Source organism: Scylla paramamosain, chromosome 2, assembly GCF_035594125.1.
Source record: "Scylla paramamosain isolate STU-SP2022 chromosome 2, ASM3559412v1, whole genome shotgun sequence".
Taxonomy (NCBI): domain Eukaryota; kingdom Metazoa; phylum Arthropoda; class Malacostraca; order Decapoda; family Portunidae; genus Scylla; species Scylla paramamosain.
The window spans coordinates 19066765-19089000 of NC_087152.1; the positions used below are offsets into that span (position 1 = coordinate 19066765).

Sequence of the window (22236 nt, forward strand, 5' to 3'; positions counted from 1 at the left end):
TTGTAATTCGATGAAGGTTTCTTTTTACTTTTCCCTATTTCCAACACCTAGCATTTTCTGGTATTAAATTCTAGTTTCCATCTTTGGCTCCATGCATGCATTTTGTCAATATCCTTTTGTAACTCCTTGCAGTCATTTTCATCCTTCATTATTTTCATTATTTTTGCATCATCAGTGAAAAGGTTTATACAACTATTTAGATCCTCTGGCATATCATTTACATATATTTGAAAGATAATAGGTGCCAACACAGGTCCTTGTGGTAACCCACTTGTTACTTTGTGACAACTTGAATTAGTATCTCTGATTGTTGTTTTCATTTCCCTCCCTTGTAAATAATCTTCCATCCATCTCAATGTTGCTTCTTTTAGTCCTCCTCCATTCTCTGGCTTCCACATGAGGCTTTTGTGGGCAACTTTATCAAATGTTTTTTTAAGATCCAGGTATACCGCATCAACCCATCCTTCCCTCTCTTGCTCCATCTCATATAAATGCTCAGTAGATTTGTGACACAGAATCTTCCTTTCCTGAATCCAAATTGCTTTTCTGTAATTATCTTTTCATCTTCTAAATATTGCACCCATATATCTCTAATTACTATTTCACAGAGCTTGCTAACAATACTTGTTAGTGACACTGGTCTGTAATTTAATGGTTCCATTTTACTTCCCCCCTTTGCATATTGCCACTATGTTAACTCTTTTCCATTCCCTTGGTACTTTTCCTTCTTTCAACAAGCTGTTGATTATATCCCATATGGGTTCCTCCATGTGTTCTCTACAATCTTTTAATATCCACCCATTTACTTGATCTGGTCCCATAGCTTTTCTAACATCCAGCTCTTCCAGCAGTTTCTTGATTTCTTGTCTTGTATCTCCTGTATTCCCTCATTCTGTGATACCACTTATGGTGCCACAAAATTGGTTCCCTTTGTAAACACAGACTGAAAATTCCCATTCATTAGTTCACTCATCTCCTTAGTAGTTTCATAAATTTTTCCTTCTTTCTTTAACGTTTATGTCATCCCTAAGTTTAATTTTTCCATTTACATATCTGAAGAAGAGCTTGGGCTCTTCCTTGCATTTTCTTACTATTTCACTTTCAATTTCTTTCTTCTTCTCTTCTTATTATACCATATTCATCTGTATTCTTCCCTGGTATTTCTGTTCAGATTTCTCATCATTTTCCTCCATGCCCTGTCCTTTTTCTTTTTTGCTTCTACACACCTTCCATTATACCATTCATGCTTCCCAATTTTCACTTTATAATGTGGTACAAACAGTTGCACCCCCTCTCTATACTTGCTCAAAAATATTTTTTTCTGGCACTATTTTACCTTCAAATAGCTCTTTCCAGTTGATTTTTCCATAAAATTTATTAAGCTCTGCAAAATTTGCCTTAGCATAGTTGTCTCCCATTTGTAAATTGTTCTTTGTTGTGCAACACTGTTTCCTCCTGTAGTAATATTTCTATTATGACATGATCACTTCTTCCCACTGGATTCAGACAAAGTATACTTGTTCTAATTTCTGGGGTTTTCATAAACACTACGTCCAACTGTGATGGTTCTTTGCATCTTGTAGGTTCATTCACCCACTGTCTCATTGTATTCACCACTATGGTATGCATAAGTTCTTCATTCTATGACCTGACATTTTCTTTCACTTCCATCTCCTCCCAGTTAATTCCTTTAGTGTTGAAGTTGCCTACTAAGAGCACTTTGTTACTTTTCCTTATCATTTCTTCTCTGCTATTTCTTGTTTCGCCTTGCATAATTTCATATCTATTAGTCTCCCATGAATTAATTTCTGGTGGTATGTACATCACAATAACTTTCCTTTTTTCACTTCCTTTAATCTTAATGACAACATTCAGTGTCTGCCATTCCATCACTATATTACACTTCCTCAACAACAATATCCTCTTTTACCAATATCACTCCTCCTTCTCCCTTTCCCTTTCTGTCTCTCCTCCATGTGCTATATCCTTCCTCTGCAAATCTCAACTTTGTTTCCTCTTTTAGTTAATTTCTGTTAAACATACCACATCTGGTTTATTTTTCTTTTAGGCTTGACACCAAGTCATCTATATTTGTATACATAATCTTTAAGTTTCCACTTGGTGATCTTCAGTGGCATCTTTGTGCCACCATTTCCTCACTTTCATGTCCACAACTTTCCAAATGAATCTCCTTGCTTGTTCCTATTTTCTCTCCTTGTTTTTTGACTGGGCCTCTACTCTCAACTCTTCCAGTTTACTTCTCTCCTCTTTGTTCATGTCTCTTTTTATCCATATTTTCCTCATTCCTTCTACTTTTGGCAATTTTCCTGTTCTTTGTAGCACATGTTCTGCTGCTGTTGTGACATGAATCTTATTTTCATTGGTCTTGTTCCATTTTTGTCATACTTTCCAATCCTGCAAACCTCTTCAATTTTTCAACTATCTCCTCTCCTTCCCCTGCCACTTCTGCTATAGTTTCCTTAGCCCTTTTCATCTCTTCTTTCTCTCTAGCAATTTTCATGGATAGGTTCTTCTCCTTGATCCCAAATACCACCACACATCTTTCTCTGTACAGTGTCTCTCACATGATTACTTTTTTCCTTATTATTTTAATTGTTTGCTTTTCCATGTCCTTATTGTGTTCCAGTTGCTGTTGCCTTATTATCCTCTATATCCACCTTTTGTTACTCTCTCTCTTCTTTCCAACTTTTGACTTCCTGTCACTAACTCTTTTACTTTCCCAACCTTAATCTTTCTCTCTTGTAAAGCTTTCTTTAACTCTGTTCTTTTCCTTGAATTTTTTATTTCTTCATAGTACTTCTTGTTTAAGTCCAATATTTTTGTCACCTCTTCTTTCAGTTCCTTGTTTTCTTTTTCTCTTTCCATCTCCCTCTTCTTCATCTCTACTATATCACTAGATATCTTTTTTACACTGTCACCATCCAGCTCTCTCTGTTCCTTCTACGTTATTATTGCTGCTAAGTTACATATTTCTTCTCTTATTTTCACATTTTCTTCTTTGATTTTCCACATTCATTTATTTGTATGAGCTACAGTGAGGTCCTCTTCCTTGAAACCTTCAAAAATATTTGCCATGCTGGCTGCCATCTTCCCTATTGATATCACTGACAATGTTTACCTTTACACTATTCTCCCATTTCATCCTTTCGGCCACTTCTCAATTTACACTTTACTTCCCCTGCACTCACACATCACACAATTCCCTATTATGGAGACAGTACTTAAGCTAAGCCCCTCTGAATAACCAAAACCTAGGTAAATCCTTGGAGCTGCTGTGGATGTGTCTGATCAGATGAACAGAGTGTGTGTGTGTGTGTGTGTGTGTGTGTGTGTGTGTGTGTGTGTGTGTGTGTGTGTGTGTGTGTGTGTGTGTGTGTGTGTGTGTGTGTGTGTGTGTGTGTGTGTGTGTGTGTGTGTGTGTGTGAGAGAGAGAGAGAGAGAGAGAGAGAGAGAGAGAGAGAGAGAGAGAGAGAGAGAGAGAGAGAGAGAGAGAGAGAGAGAGAGAGAGAGAGAGAGAGAGAGAGAGAGAGAGAGAGAGAGAGAGAGAGAGAGAGAGAGAGAGAGAGAGAGAGAGAGAGAGAGAGAGAGAGAGAGAGAGAGAGAATAAGAATAATCCTGAGACTTAGTAAGTTGAATGAAACTGAATGAGAATGAAAATAAATGAAAGGAGCATAAATGAGAAGGAAATGGATGGAGGAAAAGTGAAAAGGAGTGGAGGACAGGAAAAGGGAATACTTATTTCTCAATACTTCCTCTCTCCCTCTTTCTTTGCTCACTTCTAATCATAACTGTTTATATTTATTCTTTCTACTTTCTCCCCATCCTCCCATCCTCTTCAAGCTTCACCCTTCCTCCACTCCCTTGCCCCAAGTACTCTCCTTCCACGATTATGTCCCTTCCTCCCCTTTTTCCTTTCCTCTCCCTTCCTCTTTAGTCTTGTCTTGAACATCCCTCCGTCACTTCCCCTCACCCTTATATATCAGAGAGAGAGAGAGAGAGAGAGAGAGAGAGAGAGAGAGAGAGAGAGAGAGAGAGAGAGAGAGAGAGAGAGAGAGAGAGAGAGAGAGAGAGAGAGAGAGAGAGAGAGAGAGAGAGAGAGAGAGAGAGAGAGAGAGAGAGAGAGAGAGAGAGTGTGGGGTTAAATATTTTGTAGCCTAACACAGAAAATTAAAAGACTTTATAAGGAAAATATTTTATAGCTGAAAATATTATTTATTTATCTATTTCTTTATTCTCTCTCTTTCTCTCTCTCATACCTTAAGAAGAAGAAGAAGAAGAAGAAGAAGAAGAAGAAGAAGAAGAAGAAGAAGAAGAAGAAGAGAGAGAGAGAGAGAGAGAGAGAGAGAGAGAGAGAGAGAGAGAGAGAGAGAGAGAGAGAGAGAGAGAGAGAGAGAGAGAGAGAGAGAGATTTTATTAGCAGTAACAATATTTGTTTATTGTACTACTGCTTCAACTCCACACCTGTAATAGGCTTACAGGCCTAGGCATCTGTACTACAGCCGCATTTGATGCATGGTAATTATTATATATTTTTTTCAAGAAAAAAGTGTGTCTAATGCACTGGCAAATATGGTACAGTGTAAGTACTAAACACTGTATGGATTAACGCATGCTCTGCAGATTTTCATATTTTGTGTTTTGGAAGTTCTCATAGTTTTTCAGTCTGTGGAAAACCAAATCCATAGTGAAATAATCTGCATGTATCAAGGGCCTATTACATGTACATGAAAGGATCTCTAATGAATAGCAATCAGTTCAGGCTGATATTCTGCTGAAACTTTCAATATTTTTTGTGAACATTTCAGTAAAACTTCACAAGAATCCTTAATGATTTGTCTGCCAACCCACCCACCTTCTTCAGCAGAGGAGCTCTGTCAGAAACATCTGAGCTAGCACGGGTCAAGGATGGGGTCTGGTCATGATCATCAGAGGGCTTGTAGGGAGTCACAATCTGCTTGGGCAGCTGATGGTACTGTTGGGCCATGAGGGAGCTTGTGTTAGACAACCTTATAAGGTGGTAGTGTCAGGAAATGTAATCAGTAACTTGGGAAAATTTTAAGTGTGTGGTTTTGTTTTCTGAAAAGCGTATTATAATGAATGAGCACATTGGATGGATGCATAAGCATTAGAATCTTTGGTTGTTCTTTTCTTGAGTAAATATTTTCTCTAAGACAGTACAGCTCGAGTTACTTTTCCTTCACACTATACCGTCTATTTACCATTCCTTAGGAGACTATGCATTCATTCCTGTTGCATCCCTGCTAAATTTTGTTAGTCTTATCTAAATAAGGTGCAACAGAACTTCTTCAGGCATTATTAATGCCTTCAGTTAATATTAAGTATTCAGATGACTTGCTGTAACTGAATTAAATTTATATCACTGCCCTACTACTCGTTTATGGAACTCACTATGCTATATTTTGAATACTTTTCTTTATTTGTTGCTTCAAGTATTCAAATTTGAATATGAACACTTGATTTAATGCGACAAAACTTCTTCATGCATTATTAATCATAACTGACTTGCTGTGACTTAATAAAATGTATATCACTCTCCTACTACTCCTTTATGAAACTCACTATGCTATATTTTACAGAATTAAATTTGTCTCATTCTCCTACTACTCCTTTATGGAACTTACTATGTTGTATTTTGCATACTCTTCTTTGTTGCTCCATCTTCAAGTATTCAAATTTGAAACAGAACACTTGACTCTTTCACATAATACGTCTTTTTTTTTTTCACTATCATTCTCATTTCCTTTTAAGTTTCCTTAATATTCTACCACAAAAATTGACTAAGTCTTCATTGAATTTACTCAGCTATTTTCTGAGATACCTGTCAATTTCCTTCAATAGCCCCCTCCTCTGAAATTTTCTTTAACTAGACCTCTAGAACTCAATAATGGCATCAGAATTTTCCTCATCCTTGGGCCTTGAAAAACAAGACATAATTTTAAGGAAAGGAAAAGAGCTATAATTTCCAGTACAATGCAAGAAAATCCACATGCTTATGGAACATAACAGTGACAAGTTTGACTATTAATTGGGGCTTTTGCTATGGTCTGGAAAAACTGCCAGATTTACCAGCCAACTCAATTTTACACATAAAAGGCGGTCAGCTGGAAAAAAATAATTACGTCATTTATGTGTTATCAAACCCATTAATTAAATATTAGGAAAATTTTTAGGCACCATCATCAAGCAGAGAGGAAGAAATATGGCAAAACAAGCTAAATACTATCCATATTATCTTTGGTCTGGGATGTATTATCACCTTCGGACAAATATTGTTTTTCCTCTCTATATGACCTTACTTTATCAATCTAAGTAATACAGTTAACATAATCCATACATAGATCCTGGCACATATGAAAGAAACAACCATGTTTTGATGCCAAATCTTAGTTGGAAGATTGTTTGTTGACTTTGTGTCTCCCAATGTCTTCCCTGAGTTGCCACTTTCTTCTTTGGAAATACAACCCATCCTTTCACACCTTCGTTCTTCTTTCTGATATGTTCATGCAGTCATATAGACTAGAGTTTTACAACAGCACTACAAACATATCTCCCGCCTTGGGTTTACTGGGTGTTTTGGAGAAGCTCGTAAGTCAGATATCAGTAAGTCTTTTCGTCTCTGGAGTTTTGGCCATCACAATACCCTGTCAGCATAATACTTGCTTGACTCTTTTGGGGATTTGCCAGATAAAACATTAGTCCCTGTAGAAACCAGTGGAAAATACTTCAAATTAAATATGCAACAGGAAACTAGAAATAAATGTGAGAACTCTGAGAGCCCAGTTGCAAGTATTTAGCTTATAATAACTGTTCTGTAGAATGTGCATCACCAGATCCTGTGGATACTGTTAGCATAAAGACTTAGGATAAATTTTTGTACAGTGCATTAAGATGTATTATGAGAGGTGGTTTTAGAATGTGCATCTCCAGAGAACTGTGGGAGCACTGACTGACCCCTACATCAAAACAGCCAGTAATTACTGGCTACTCAGCCCATAGCGAATGCCCCAATAGCACTTTTCAAAGTAGTGTTAATGGGTACTTAGGGTACCATCATCTTTCAATTATGTAAAGAATAGTGTCTTTGTAAAAGAGAATAGAAGGTAATACATAAGCTCAAAGGATGTCCTCAGAGACAGCCATCCAACCTGCTAGTCTAAGCAAAACATATAGTTCTAAGGTAGTTGAATTCTAAAGACAAAGTTAGTATAGTTATTTTCAAAGCAATAAGGTATATACACTGCCATTAAGGTTATTTTAGTAAGTTAATTATCATCAGCATGTTGGGAAGAAGTAACACTTCATGCCCCTGGGTAGGTAGGTATGTAGAGGGAACTCATATAGCAACACTGCATTCATGTCAAGTACCATTGTAGAGAGGGTGTTCTGGCCTCCTTTTTATATAATAAACTGGATTTGGTGTAAAATGAATATCAAGCCTCCTTTGTCAAAATTATAATTCATACACACACACACACACACACACACACACACACACACATATATATATATATATATATATATATATATATATATATATATATATATATATATATATATATATATATATATATATATATATATATGTAAATGAGGCTTGTGAGGCTTGGACACACACACACACACACACATATATATATATATATATATATATATATATATATATATATATATATATATATATATATATATATATATATATATATATATATATATATATATATATATATATATATATATATATATATATATATATATATATATATATATATATATATATATATATATATATATATATATATATATATATATATATATATATATATATATATATATATATATATATATATATATATATATATATATATATACACACACACACACACACACAGAGGGTGTCTGAGTTACAAGGTAACTAGTTACAAATGTTCAGAGATATGAGCAGTCTACTTGCAAAACGAAATTGTGCTCTCAATATTGTTTCCAATGCTTTAGTTTAAAATTTAAATTTAATTTAAAAACTTATTGTATTGCACCACAGTGAATCTGGCTTGGTATTCCAGTGCTACAGACCTCCATACAGTGTATGGAGTCTTGCATACAGTGTACAGAGTCTTGTGCTTCGCAGAAGCCTCAAGCCTGTCACTACTCAGTAGTATCACATCACCCATAAGGCAAGGTGCTCTCTCTCTCTCTCTCTCTCTCTCTCTCTCTCTCTCTCTCTCTCTCTCTCTCTCTCTCTCTCTCTCTCTCTCTCTCTCTCTCTCTCTCTCTCTCTCATAGTATCAAGTATCAAGTAAGTAAGCATTACATTGTTTGTGGAACATAGGATACTTTTTTTATTGTACCGAAAAATCATGATGAATTATGAGCAAAACGACTTACGAGCAGCCTTCCAGAACATATCTTGCTTATAACTCGAACACCCTCTGTATGTGTATATGTATATATATATATATATATATATATATATATATATATATATATATATAGAGAGAGAGAGAGAGAGAGAGAGAGAGAGAGAGAGAGAGAGAGAGAGAGAGAGAGAGAGAGAGAGAGAGAGAGAGAGAGAGAGAGAGAGAGAGAGAGAGAGAGAGAGAGAGAGAGAGAGAGAGAGAGAGAGAGAGAGAGAGAGAGAGAATGAAGATTGCGAAGCTTGAATACTGTGAAATTCAGGGGTGCTGCACATGGATAAACCACTTGTTAGCCATAACACTAGTCACGCTAGCTTGTATGTGAGAGAGAGGGAGGGGAAACCCAGAGATGGCATTGCCACATAAAAAGAGAGAGAGAGAGAGAGAGAGAGAGAGAGAGAGAGAGAGAGAGAGAGAGAGAGAGAGAGAGAGAGAGAGAGAGAGAGAGAGAGAGAGAGAGAGAGAGAGAGAGAGAGAGAGAGAGAGAGAGAGAGAGAGAGAGAGAGAGAGAGAGAGAGAGATAGGTGTCTCATTACTATGACTGATGTAGTCATTCCATTGTCGAATGACTCTGGATGTAAGAACAAAACACACACACTCACACAGTTTTAGATGCAATGGCACTGCACTGTTTGCACTGCCAGATGTGAGGACAATACACACACACTCACACAATTTTAGATGCTGTGGCACTGCACTGATGAATTATACTGTGAATGTGATGAGAAAACACATGCTCACACAGGTCTAGACCATGTGACTGGAATAAATAAGTGGTTTTCCAGTGTTTTCAATACCCTGAGTGTTTGTGATCCTCAAGTTTAGTACTATGCCTTCAGAAGAAAGCAATTACAGAATTTGAGATCATATTGTACATTACTTGAAAGAAAATATGCTCAAGGAGTTGATGAACACACAAAAGTTGATGACAGACATGAATGCAATCTTGCTTTCTTGAGGCCAGATGCTGCAAGCGATACCCAAAAGACCAACAAATAGGAAATTCATACCTAGCACCAAATCCCTGTGTGGCAGAACACTAGCCTATACAAAACAAAACACACTATGACCTTATCAAGCTTTTTTTGAACAAATCTGCCATCCTGGACCTTATCTCCGAGGAAGGAGACATCGCCAAAGTAGGCCCCATCCAGACCCACATGGCCGGTATGCTTCAGGTCTCCCTGTGGACCAGAGATCATTTCTGGCCGGAGACGCCGCCTTGAGGAGTAAGGGTTCTTCCCATCTGGTGAGAATAAATGATGCAGTGATTAATATTGAGACTTTTAAGAATAGGAAACCAACATTTTCTGCAGCAACATCACTTACACATTTCTGTAGTGATTCACTTTAAATTGCGGGTGTATCACAGGGAAATTCATGTAAGTCTCACATAACTCATCCCTCATTTAGTGATGTTTTTCAAGGAGAGAAGCCACAGTAAGAGTCTCAATCTTTCTCTGTTCCAGCATTTTTCCACAGCACAGTTAAAACCCCACCTGTGACTAAAGTTGAGGCTAAATATAAATAAGGAAACAGGTTCCTGAACTAGAAATCCTGGGACTTCCCATAATGCACTAAAGCAATTGTTTTAAACTGGCAGTGAACTTACTGGTGGCAGTACACACTAGCAGATAACTATATATTATGATTTCTGTCTGTAATCCTATAAGGGCATATGACTGTTTTTCATTAGTTCTTGGATAATTCAAGTTTCATCATATAGATGTATTGCAGTACTAGTTTTTAATTGGTAATAGTACCAGGGACCCCCATCATATTATTCCTCTACTCCCAATAAAGTTTATTACTATTGTCTAACATATAATAATGTGATATTAAATTTTCTAAGCAATGTATATATGCCAAGGAATATGATATCTTTTCTTGATATGAAAACTATTACCATATTTTGCAAGTCTATGTCTAGTTTTCTCATAAAAATCATTAACTCATTTACTGATTACTAATTTAAAGATGAACAAATAAGATAAATGTATAAATTAAATAAATTAACAGCTTTACCTCCTCTCTGGAAGTTGGACTTGTTGGAAGGAATGTTGGTGCCCAGATAGGTGACAGAGTTGGCTGGATTGAAGTGGCCCGTTTTGCCAGAGTTGAGGACACCCTTCCAAATGGCAGGGTTGTCTGGCACTGGCCTGCAGGGAGGGAGGAATGACCGCCTCATGATAATTTCTTTTATATGTACACTACTACATGCACTTCACCCCTCACATCATGCTTTTTATCTGTTAAGACACTTTCTTTTCCTACTGTGATGCAGTGAGCAGCAACTCAACCAGTTATGTAGATTAATTACAGTATAATCAAATTTGTCCCTAGAGTTTAGTTTCTCTAGTACTGAGGGACTGCTGCTGCCTCTTAGTTGGAATGTTTTCTCTTATAAAAACTGCAATGCAACTATTGGCAAGTAATGAATATCCTTTATGAAATGTATGAAGCTTGAAAACAATGAACAACTTATGGAAATCTTGTGATATAGCATTCACCTTTTCCAAATGGTCAATACCTTCAGCATAAAAGGTACAAAAGACTAAATTAATTCCTGATATGCATTACTGATTTGAAATACCAGAAACAGATATCAGGGAAAATGTAAACTGGAATGATTCAGAAACCTCACAATCTCATGGCTCCATAAGAAATGCAGACACCTACTTTTTGTTGAAATGGAGATTAATTCCAAAGAGAAAAATTTTCTTCTCACATCTTAGTGTTTTAAAATTGATATTACACTCCTCTTCCCCCCAAGATGTTAACTTTCTCTTTTCCCTTATCCCTTTACCTTTTCCCAAAAAATAAAACTCCTTCCAAGTTATATTTCCCCAAAAATATCCACTTTCTTTTCCCTTTTGCCTCACCTCTTGTCTAACACAGTGATGATATCTCCAACTCTGTACTGCAAACGATCCCTCTTTCCTCCAGGTGTAGAAGGAGGGTCTTCATTTTCCCTCACCACCTGCATTTGCTCTGGCTTGCACTACAAAGGAAAAAGAAGATAACAGTTATCATGTGGAATATCATGACATCTTTCCAAAACACCAATCATTAATGACAATACATCAGTCTCCTCTTGAAAACATACCTCAGGGAGGATATTCATAAGGTCAACAAATCTGGGTCTCTTGGCTGGGTCATGTTGCCAACACTTGAGCATTATGTTGTAGTATTCTCGTGGACATGCTTCAGGCTGTTCCAATCTCTGATGAGAAAAAAGACAAATTTTACTCTTTCCTTATCCAGAAAAATCAGATAATACTTGTAATTTGTTGATATTTTCAAGGAAGAAATCCTAGAGGGATTATATGATATTACCTTTTGTGTATTTAAACTCTTCTTTTATAATGACAGTGAATGGCTAATATGCAGATATAAAATATGACCTATTTCATTACACAGTATTTTTCCTGATTTAAACAAGAATATGAATACTAACTTGCCTTATTTTCTAGAGTTGTTTTTACTAGCAAAAAACATGAGCAAGATGGTATAGAGTACTCACTGGTTCTTTCCTCCTTATTCAGAGCCTCTCTTCTCATCTTTCTATCCTATATTCATGGTCATACTTGATACCCTTTTTCCTTATTTTTCTTTTACTATTCTGTTAGCTCCTGCTACCCTCCTTCTCACCACCATCCACCCTCACCACTCTACCTGAAAGTTTGGCTCATCAATGGCCTCTAGGATCTGCTGTCCAGTAAGAGCTGCCCATGGTTGGAATCCATAGCTGAACATCTCCCACAGTGTCACTCCAAATGCCCAAACATCTGAGGCTGAGGTGAATCGCAGGTAGTTGATACACTCAGGAGCACACCTGTTAAGAGACATGAGTGTTGAGGGGTAAGGCAAACAATAAAAGAGATGCAACCTAGATCCTTGTCATCTGGGCTTATTGGAGTAACCACAATATTATTCTTTTGGTATGTTTTACAAATGTTCTTTTTATGAGGTGGCCAGCTGTTGTCCTGTGTGATTTTATCATGGTCAGCAAATTAGCAGAATATGGAACCTAGGTAGTGAATGAATAACTGCTTAACTCACCTTTACTGGCAGCAGGGTAAGAGGTTTACGGAAGATATCACCTACAAACTTACTTTATTTAATGCATTTATCTATAATTGTCAATCTAGGGTTTCCATGCCTTTTAAGAGATAAGAATTTTCAAGTAAAGATTTAAATGCAAAATTAATTTCTATTTGGGATCAATATAAAAACTTTGCGTATATACTCCTCAAATATGAGTTAAAGTAAAAAATAAAAGCAGATAAGGAATTAAGGTGAAAAATTGTCTTTTTTGTACTGAGTAGGAAAGAAAGAAATACTTCATCTTTGTTTGGTGGATTATCTTAGATTTGTATGTAATAATTACTATGAATTAATTAACCCATAAAGGAACACAGATGGCTATAGCTGTTTTACTAGGTGAGGACTGGAGGCAGCTATAATTGCTTTGCGATTTTTATGATAAACTTAGCTACTTTTGTAACTTTTTGTAGTTCAGTCTTTGGTAATACTTCCTGTGAGCTAGTTAGGCTAATTTCTGTCTCTGACCCACTCACACCATGACTAATTGCAGTGATAGTGATTCTGACAAATTCAATTCCCTGCCTGCTCCCTCCTGCCCTTGGACCCCAATGCCAGACGTATTACCTGCTCACACTCGACCATAACTTAGTGAGAGTGCAATAGGGCAGAAAATCTATAAACTTTAGCATACATGATGAGAGTTAAGGGCACCAATTTTCATTGTGTGCTAACCATATCCTGTCAGGCGGAATGGATACATGGCAGGCAATGAATTCACTCCCTCCAAAGGTCTCTCCTCTTCAACTCACTGTCTCTCCATAACCACTGCACATAGAGATGGCATCATTAGACAGAGGAAGACTTGATCTTGAGTACAAAGTCTATTTCATTTGCTCTTCCATTGCAGGCTAAGCTTAAGGTGTGTGTGAACACAGGCTATTTTTGACATTTAGTGTTGGAGGGCCAGTCCTAGTGGGATGAAAATCACTGCCATTGCTCTCCTTTAGTGATTAAGAAAAGAAAAGAAAAGAAAAAAAATAAAAATAAATAAATAAAATAAAATAAAATAAATGAATAAATATCCCAGTTACACTCAATAACAGATTGTTCTTATTTCTTTTCTATATCCCACTCTCCCTTCTAAGAACAAAGATATCACTGCCTAATACAGTGTTTGCTGATATACCGTATTTTTTGTAGCTTAGTTTTTTCCTTCCATACTATCAGTAGAAAGTTTTACACATTTCTCTCTCCTGTTATTGCTAATTCCGATATATAATACACATGGATCAGGCCAGCCTAGTCAGTGTGTGTGTGTGTGTGTGTGTGTGTGTGTGTGTGTGTGTGTGTGTGTGTGTGTGTGTGTGTGTGTGTGTGTGTGTGTGTGTGTGTGTGTGTATTTACCTAGTTGTGCTTTACAGGAGGGGAGTAATCTCACAGTATCCCATCTCTATATCTATCCAGTTTGGTCTTAAAAGCATGGAGAGTTTTGGCATTCAAGTCTTCACTGAGTTCATCCCATTTGTTCACACTTCTGAGGAAAACCATACTTCTTGATGTCTCTTCTACAGTTAACTTTTCTAGACTTCTTACTGTGTCCCTTTGTACTCTGTGTGTCTAAATTTATAAAACATTCTTTGTGCATATTTTCTATACCATTTATCATTCTATACATGTTTATTAAATTTCCTCTCTCTCTCTCCTGTTTTCAAGGGAGAATTTCCAACATTCTTAATTTCTCTTCACAGGTTGAATTTCTCAACTCTGGAACCATCTTAGTGACTGCTCTTTGTATTCTTTCCAATTTTGTAATATTCCTCCTTGTATGAGAAGGCCACACCACTGCTGCACATTCCAATCTTGGTCTCATGGAAATCAACAACTTTTTATCATTCCTTTATCCAAATATAAGAATGCCATTCTTACTCTTTTTAACAAATTCATCATCTCTCCAGTAATTTTATCAATGTGTCTGTCCAGAGTCAAATTTTCAGTAACTGTTACTCCCAAATCCATTTCTTCTTTTGATTTCTTTAACTTCACACTATCCATCTCATAATGATATTGTATTCTTTTTTTCACTCTAACAAAATTGCATTAGCTTTACATTTACTTAAACTGAATTCCATTTGCCAAGATTTACTCCATCTATTTATCTTGTTTAAATCATCTTGTAGTATCACAGTCATTTACATTTTCTATCCTTCTCATCAGCTTAGCATCATCTGCAAATAAGTTCATATAGCTATCTATTTCTTCATTCATATATCACAAACATTACTGGTCCCAACACTGACCCCTGTAGGACACCACTAGCTACTTTCAGCCAAGATGAATTTTGGTCTTGTATTACAGATCTCATCTCTCTATCATCCAGATAATCCTCCATCCACTCCAGCAGTCTTCCTCCAATTCTTCCATAATTTTTTTTATCTTCCATAGCACTGTTCGGTGTGGTACTTTGTCAAAAGCCTACTTTAAGTCTAAGTAGACTCCATCCACCCATCCATCTCTCTTCTGCACAATATCAACTACTTTTGAATAAAAGGACAATAAGTTCATGGTGCTTGATCTTCCCCTCTAAATCCAAATTGACAATGTACGAAAACTTTATCTCTTTCCAAGTGTTCCAACCATCATTCCTTTATTGTTCTTTCACATAGTTTTCCTACAAGACTAGTGAATGACACTGGTCTATAATTTAGTGGGTTTTCATTATTTCCTCCTTTGAATATAGGTGTAATATTTACTCTCTTCCAATCTTTTGGTGCTCTTTCCTGCAACAATGATGTCACAACCATACTGTGAATTTTATCAGCCAGTTGTTCTCTGTATTCTTTCAATATCCAGTTTGATACTCCATCTGGACCAGATACTTTATTCACATCAAGTTCTTCCATCATCTTAGGTATTTCCTCATAACTGACTGGGACTGTACTTAGTATATTCCTCACCAAATTATCCCTTCCAGCATCAAACTCCCCTTCCACAGTAAATACTGATCTGAAACTTTTGTTCGTAACCTTTGCCATGTCCTATGCATCCTCATAGACTTTTCCTTCAACCTTATGTCTTGATACACCTTCTCCCTTCTTCATCTTCCCATTAATATGTCTAAAGAATAATTTTGGTTAATTTATACACTTTTCTATTATATTTCTTTCATAGTTTCTTCTCTCCATTCTTATTATCTCAATGTACTTATTTCTAGCATCACTATCTGCTCTCAGTTTTCCTTTTCTTCCATTTATTCCAAGCACTTAACTTACAATTTCAAGGATTTCTGCATTTTGTATTGAACCATTACTTACCCTTTCTACATCCTGCTCCTCCTCTAGGTACAAATTTCTCCTCAGCAATATTATATAGCCTTATAAATTCATCACATTTTTCCTGAACATCTGCAAGTTCAAAGTCTTTCCAGTTCACAGCACCTAAGTACTTTCTTAATTTAAAGAAATCAGCTTTGCTTTATTTAAATCTTCTTACCTTATAATTTTCATCAATGATTACATTTTCATTTTTCAAATTAAATTCAATTGACACATGATCACTTTTACCTAGAGGGCTATCATAGTGTATAGTTTCAATAATTTCCATGTCCTTGGCAAAAACTAAATTGTCTTGATTGTTTATCTCTTCCACTGAATCTGGTATAAAAATCAACCCATTGAGTCATTAAGTTTTCCACCACCCAGTTTAATAATCTATTTCTCCATGAGTTCTCACTTCCAGTAGTTGTTAATGTCTTCTAATTTACCTCACAATTAAAATCACCAACAATAACTATATCACTACTTTCCATAACTATCTTTTCAAGATCTTTTACCACATCTACCAACATCACTTCATGCTCTTCTTTTTACCAAGCATTGGTCATAGGTGGTACATACACTCCTACATAATTCATTATCCTTCCATTTCCACTTCTAATCATCACTTGTAAAATTTCAGACTTGTCTTTACTTTTGTGTGTGTGTGTTTACCTTCTCCACTTTAACAAATTTTTTAGAATGATCACTCCACCTCTTTCCTTGTCACTTCTATTTCTCAACTGTAAATTATATTTATCATCACCAATGTCAGGAGTTCCCCATTCATTTTTCTAATTTGTCTCACATAATACAGCAACATCTGGTGAGGTTCAGTTTAACAACTCATTTATTTCCATCTTTGTTGATATTAATCCATTTACATTAGTATAACATACTTTACTTACTGTTTGATGTACCATTTCTTTATTCTCATATCTCTTACTCTCCAGAAAACTTTTTCTTCTCCTCTTCTGTTCATTGTTTGTTTTTTTGTTTAGCCTCATTTACTAGCTCCTTCTGCTTCAATCTTTCAGTCTCTCAGATCCCTGTTTATCCACACTTTCTTATATTCTTCATCTCCAGACAATCTCCAAGACCCCATTAATTACCTCTTCTGCTTGTACCTGTGTTGCAAACCTTATTCTTATTGGTCTCATTTTCTCTTCTTTATATTTCCCAATTCTATGGAACTCTTCCACTTGCTTTACTACCTGGTTGTCTTCACCCGTCACTTTCTTCAGTAACTTATTCAAAAGGTTCTTTTCCTTTTACTTTCTTTGAATTGTAATTACTATTTTCTCTTCCTTTAAACTAAATACAATTACTTGTTTATATTTTTCTACAGTGTCTCTCACTAACTTTTTCTCTTCTTTAATAACATTTACCACTTTTTGTCTCAGGTTTTGTTTCTCATTTTCTTGTTGTTCTATTATTTTCTTCAGTGATTCTTCTTCAACTTTATATTCATTTAACCACTTATTTTGCCTCATTTCCACATCCTTTACACTTGCCTTCATTTTCTCATTTCCTTTCTGAACAGTTTATACTTTCTCCTTTATTTGTTTCTTCAAACAGTCATTTTCCACCTTTAACTTCTCATTTTTGTCTTCCATCTCAATCAACTTTGTTGTAATATTCAGCAACTCCATACCTGTCTCCTGGTGTGCCTCCAATGTCTTTACTCTCTAATAACTTGTCCATTATTTCCTCCATATACAAAACCTTTCTGCACTGCAACCTATAATTCAGTTCTCTTTCTTCTCCAGTGAAACCTTCAAAAGATCCCCTTTCCTTTGGGGTGCCACCCTCTTCCATGTTTGTCCAAAATATAAACAAACAAACCAAACTCTCCTATGAACTGAAACTATACTCACAATACAGATTCCTGCAGTCGTTTGTGGGAAACTGTTCTTCTTAATATCCCTTCTACACACACCCTTCTTCAACTTCTTCTCATGCCCTCTTGCACTTCTAAAGTCTCTCTCTCTCACCACCAAATCACTCCAGTTCAATTTTTCATACCCCAACAAAATCCGATATAAGGCAATCAGGTCAACTCTCTCTTCTAAGGTGGGCAGGTTTACTTTCTTTAGTCTCTCTTCATACAGCCTGACAGGGTTGGAGGCAACTTTGTCATTGCTCATTGTATTCTCTCTATTTTCTATGTTCCTTTTAGTTCTGGGAGACCATATCACTGCCGCATAATTCAAACGAGGTCTTATCATTGTCACAATTAAATTCCTAATCATCTCTTCATCCAGATAGTTGAAAGCTGTTCTTATGTTTCCCACCAGAATATATGTTTCCCCTGTCTTCTTTCTTACATGTACCTCTGGGGACAGCTTATCAGCAGCAGTAATTCCTAGATCTTTCTCTTCACTCTTCACTTTTATTTCCTCATTACCCAATTTACAACTGAAGACTTTCCTCACACAACTATGCCCAAACTTCAACATTCCACATTTTTTTACGTTAAATTCCATTTTCCAAGTGCCACTCCAATCCTAAATCACATTTAGATTTTCCTGTAGAGCTCAACAATCCTCTATCCTCTCCACTTTTCTCATCAATTTTGCATCATTAGCAAATAGACTAGCTATTCACCCCTTCCATCATATCATTCACATAGATAGCAAACATATCTGGTGCTAGAACTGATCCCTGCAGGACACCACTAATTACCTCTCTCCGTGATGACTTCCTATCTTTGACCACCGTTCTCGTTATTCTGGAGTAGAAGCACAATAAATTTGTCATACACGACTTTCCTTTTCTAATCTGAATTGTCTGTCTGTTAATATCTCTTTATTTCCAGATATAGACTCCATCTTTACTTCACTATTCTTTCATGTATTTTTGCCATTACACTTGTGTGTGTATTTACCTAGTTGTATTTACCTAGTTGTATAGTACAGGGTCCCAGCCAAAGCTTAATTAGTCCTGTCTCCATACCCGAATTTGTCCAATTTCTCTTTAAACATGTGCACACTCTTTGCCGCAACCACCGCTTCTTTTAAGTTATTCCATATTTCAACCGTTCGATGCAGAAAGCTGTATTTCTTAATATCTCCCAAACAATGACTCTTCTTTAATTTCTTCATATGTCCCCTTGTACGTCTATCTCCTTCCTCCACTTTTACAACTAGGTCATCTCTGTCTATCTTCTCCATGCCATTTACTAATTTGAACATTGTTATCAGGTCTCCTCTTTCCCTTCTTTCTTGCAGTGTTGGTAATCCAATTTCTTCCAGTCTTTCCTCGTAACTTAGGTCTTCCAATTCAGGTATCATTTTCGTAGCTGTTCTTTGTATTCTTTCCAATTTCCTTATGTCTTTCTTCTTGTGTGGAGACCATACCACTGCTGCGTATTCCAGTTTGGGGCGTATCATGTGTGTTATGATTTTCTTCATCATTTCTTTGTCTAGGTAATTAAATGCCACCCTGATATTTGCTAGCAAATTATATGTAGAGCCAAATATTCCATTGATGTGTTTTTCTGGTGATAGCGTGTCTTGAATTATTACTCCCAGGTCTTTTTCTTCTTTGCTCTTTCGTATTGTGATTCCTCCCATCTTATACTCCCATGAAGGTCTCCTTTTACTTCTTCCCATCTCCATTACATGGCACTTTTTTATATTGAATTCTAATTTCCATCGTTTACTCCATTCATAAATTCTATCAATATCCCTCTGTAGTTCCTCACAATCCTCTTGGTTCTTTATTACTTTCATCAATTTTGCATCATCTGCAAACATGTTAATGTAGCTATTTAAACCCACAGTCATATCATTTATATAGACCTGAAACATTATAGGTGCCAACACAGACCCTTGTGGTACTCCGCTTGTTACTTCGCACCAACTTGATTTATTATCTCTGATTACTGTGCTCATTTCCCTACCTTGGAGATAATCCTTCATCCACTTAAGTATTTTTCCTTTTAGCCCTCCTCGATGTTCCAGTTTCCATACGAGACTTTTATGTGGAACTGTATCAAAAGCTTTTTTCAGATCTAAATAGACTGCATCAACGTGTGTGTGTTTGTGTGTGTGTGTGTGTGTGTGTGTGTGTGTGTGTGTGTGTGTGTGTGTGTGTGTGGTGTGTGTGTGTGTGTGTGTGTGTGTGCTGTTGTGTGCAGCAACATAAGGTGATATAAAGTGAAAGAAGTGAGAATGAAGGAAGAGATGAGAGAGAGAGAGAGAGAGAGAGAGAGAGAGAGAGAGAGAGAGAGAGAGAGAGAGAGAGAGAGAGAGAGAGAGAGAGAGAGAGAGAGAGAGAGAGAGAGAGAGAGAGAGAGAGAGAGAGAGAGAGAGAGAGAGAGAGAGTTATGTCAAAATAATTATGCCAGAGTTTCAATTAGTAATAACGATAAATATGCTTCTCCCCTCTCTCTCTTTCTATTCCAACTGACTTTACTCTCACCCATGCATCCTTACAAAAACCTTCCCTCTGCTTTATGTAAGCCTGAGATATATGTACTAAGGAATCAGAGGTAAACACAAACCATGCTATTGGAAGCTTCAGGTTAACATTGAAATTGGTCTGGTAGTAATCCTTGCCAACACCCAATGCTCTTGACAGCCCAAAGTCTGAAATCTTGATCTTGTTCTTGGAAAATACCAGGATGTTTCTTGCTGCCAGATCTCTGTTGGATGAACAATTGGTTATTAATACTGGTCTGTAAATTTTGAAGATTTTGCTAATTATTAAGGGTGATTTAATTCATAAGAAACAAGTTGCAAAATTAATATACTGTCCATCATTTCATAATAAAACAGCTGCAGCATATATCATTATCATTCCACTGATGATGAGGACATATCTTTACTTATACAGCAGCATTTTGTCAGTAGATCACACTTCTACCTCTTTCTCCCTTTCCTTCCTACTTAACTTCCAAAGTGGAGCACATTCTGACCCTCTTCCCTTTTGCAGAGATCTCCATTCTTGGAGACTTCAATGTTCACCACCAGCTTTGGCTTTCCTCTCCCTTCACTGACCATCCTGGTGAACTAGCCTACAACTTTGCTATCCTCCATGACCTAGAGCAATTGGTGCAATACCCTGCTCATATTCCTGACCGTCTTGGAGATACGCCCAACATTCTTGACCTTTTCCTGACCTCTAATCCTTCTGCTTATGCTGTCACCCTTTCTTCTCTGTTGGGCTCCTCTGATCACAATCTCATATCTTTATCTTGTCTTATCACTCCAATCCCTCCTCAGGATCCCCATAAGCGAAAGTGCCTCTGGCGTTTTCCTCTGCTAGTTGGGGGGACCTGAGGAGGTATTTTGCTGATTTTCCTTGGAATGACTACTGCTTCCGTGTCAGAGACCCGTCTTTGTGTGCTGAGCGCATAACAGAGGTGTTAGTGTCTGGCATGGAGGCGTACATTCCTCACTCTTTTTCTCGTCCTAAACCTTCTAAACCTTGGTTTAACAGCTTGTTCTCGTGCTATACATGGTAGAGAGGTGGCCCACAAAAGGTACTTAAGCCTTCCATCACCAGAATCTCATGCACTTTATATTTCTGCCCGGAACCATGCCAAGTCTGTTCTCCAACTAGCCAAAAACTCCTTCATTAACAGAAAATGTCAAAGCCTTTCAAGATCTAACTCCCCTTGTGATTTCTGGCATCTAGCCAAAAATATCTCCAATAACTTTGCTTCTTCTTCTTTCCCTCCTCTATTTAAACCAGATGGCACCACTGCTATCACATCTATTTCTAAAGCTGAACTCTTTGCTCAAACCTTTGCTAAAAACTCTACCTTGGATGATTCTGGGCTTGTTCTCCCTCTCCTCCACCCTCTGACTACTTCATGCCACCTATTAAAATTCTTTGCAATGATGTTTTCCATGCCCTCGCTGGCCTAAACCCTCGGAAGGCTTATGGACCTGATGGGGTGCCCCCTATTGTTCTCCGAAACTGTACCTCCGTGCTTGCACCTTGCCTAGTCAAACTCTTTCAGCTCTGTCTGTCAACATCTACCTTTCCTTCTAGCTGGAAGTTTGCCTACATTCAACCTGTTCCTAAAAAGGGTGACCGTTCTAATCCCTCAAACTACCGTCCTATTGCTTTAATTTCCTGCCTATCTAAAGTTTTTGAATCTATCCTCAACAGGAAGATTCTTAAACATCTATCACTTCACAACCTTCTATCTGACTGCCAGTATGGGTTCTGTCAAGGCCGCTCTACTGGTGATCTTCTGGCTTTCCTTACTGAGTCTTGGTCATCCTCTTTTAGAGATTTTGGTGAAACTTTTGCTGTTGCCTTGGACATATCAAAAGCTTTTGATAGAGTCTGGCACAAAGCTTTGATTTCCAAACTACCCTCCTACGGTTTCTATCCTTCTCTCTGTAACTTCATCTCAAGTTTCCTTTCTGACCGTTCTATTGCTGCTGTGGTAGACGGTCACTGTTCTT

The 22236-nt window shown here is 37.0% G+C and overlaps 1 protein-coding gene across 7 annotated transcripts in view; it reads right to left on the bottom strand.

Moving 5' to 3' along the window:
- LOC135111550 (activated Cdc42 kinase-like) overlaps positions 1 to 22236 on the bottom strand; it is a 116916-nt gene that overhangs the window by 40133 nt on the left and 54547 nt on the right. For 4 of the 7 annotated variants that reach the window (XM_064024973.1, XM_064024966.1, XM_064025007.1 and 1 more), the window contains 7 exons: positions 20319 to 20459; positions 12129 to 12288; positions 11560 to 11676; positions 11336 to 11454; positions 10479 to 10612; positions 9524 to 9699; positions 4874 to 4993 (listed from right to left, as the gene is read on the bottom strand). In XM_064024973.1, coding sequence (XP_063881043.1) covers positions 4874 to 4993; positions 9524 to 9699; positions 10479 to 10612; positions 11336 to 11454; positions 11560 to 11676; positions 12129 to 12288; positions 20319 to 20459 — 967 coding nt within the window. The remainder of the gene's footprint in view (positions 1 to 4873; positions 4994 to 9523; positions 9700 to 10478; positions 10613 to 11335; positions 11455 to 11559; positions 11677 to 12128; positions 12289 to 20318; positions 20460 to 22236) is intronic. The other 3 variants (XM_064024991.1, XM_064024983.1, XM_064024997.1) reach the window with 2 other exon arrangements.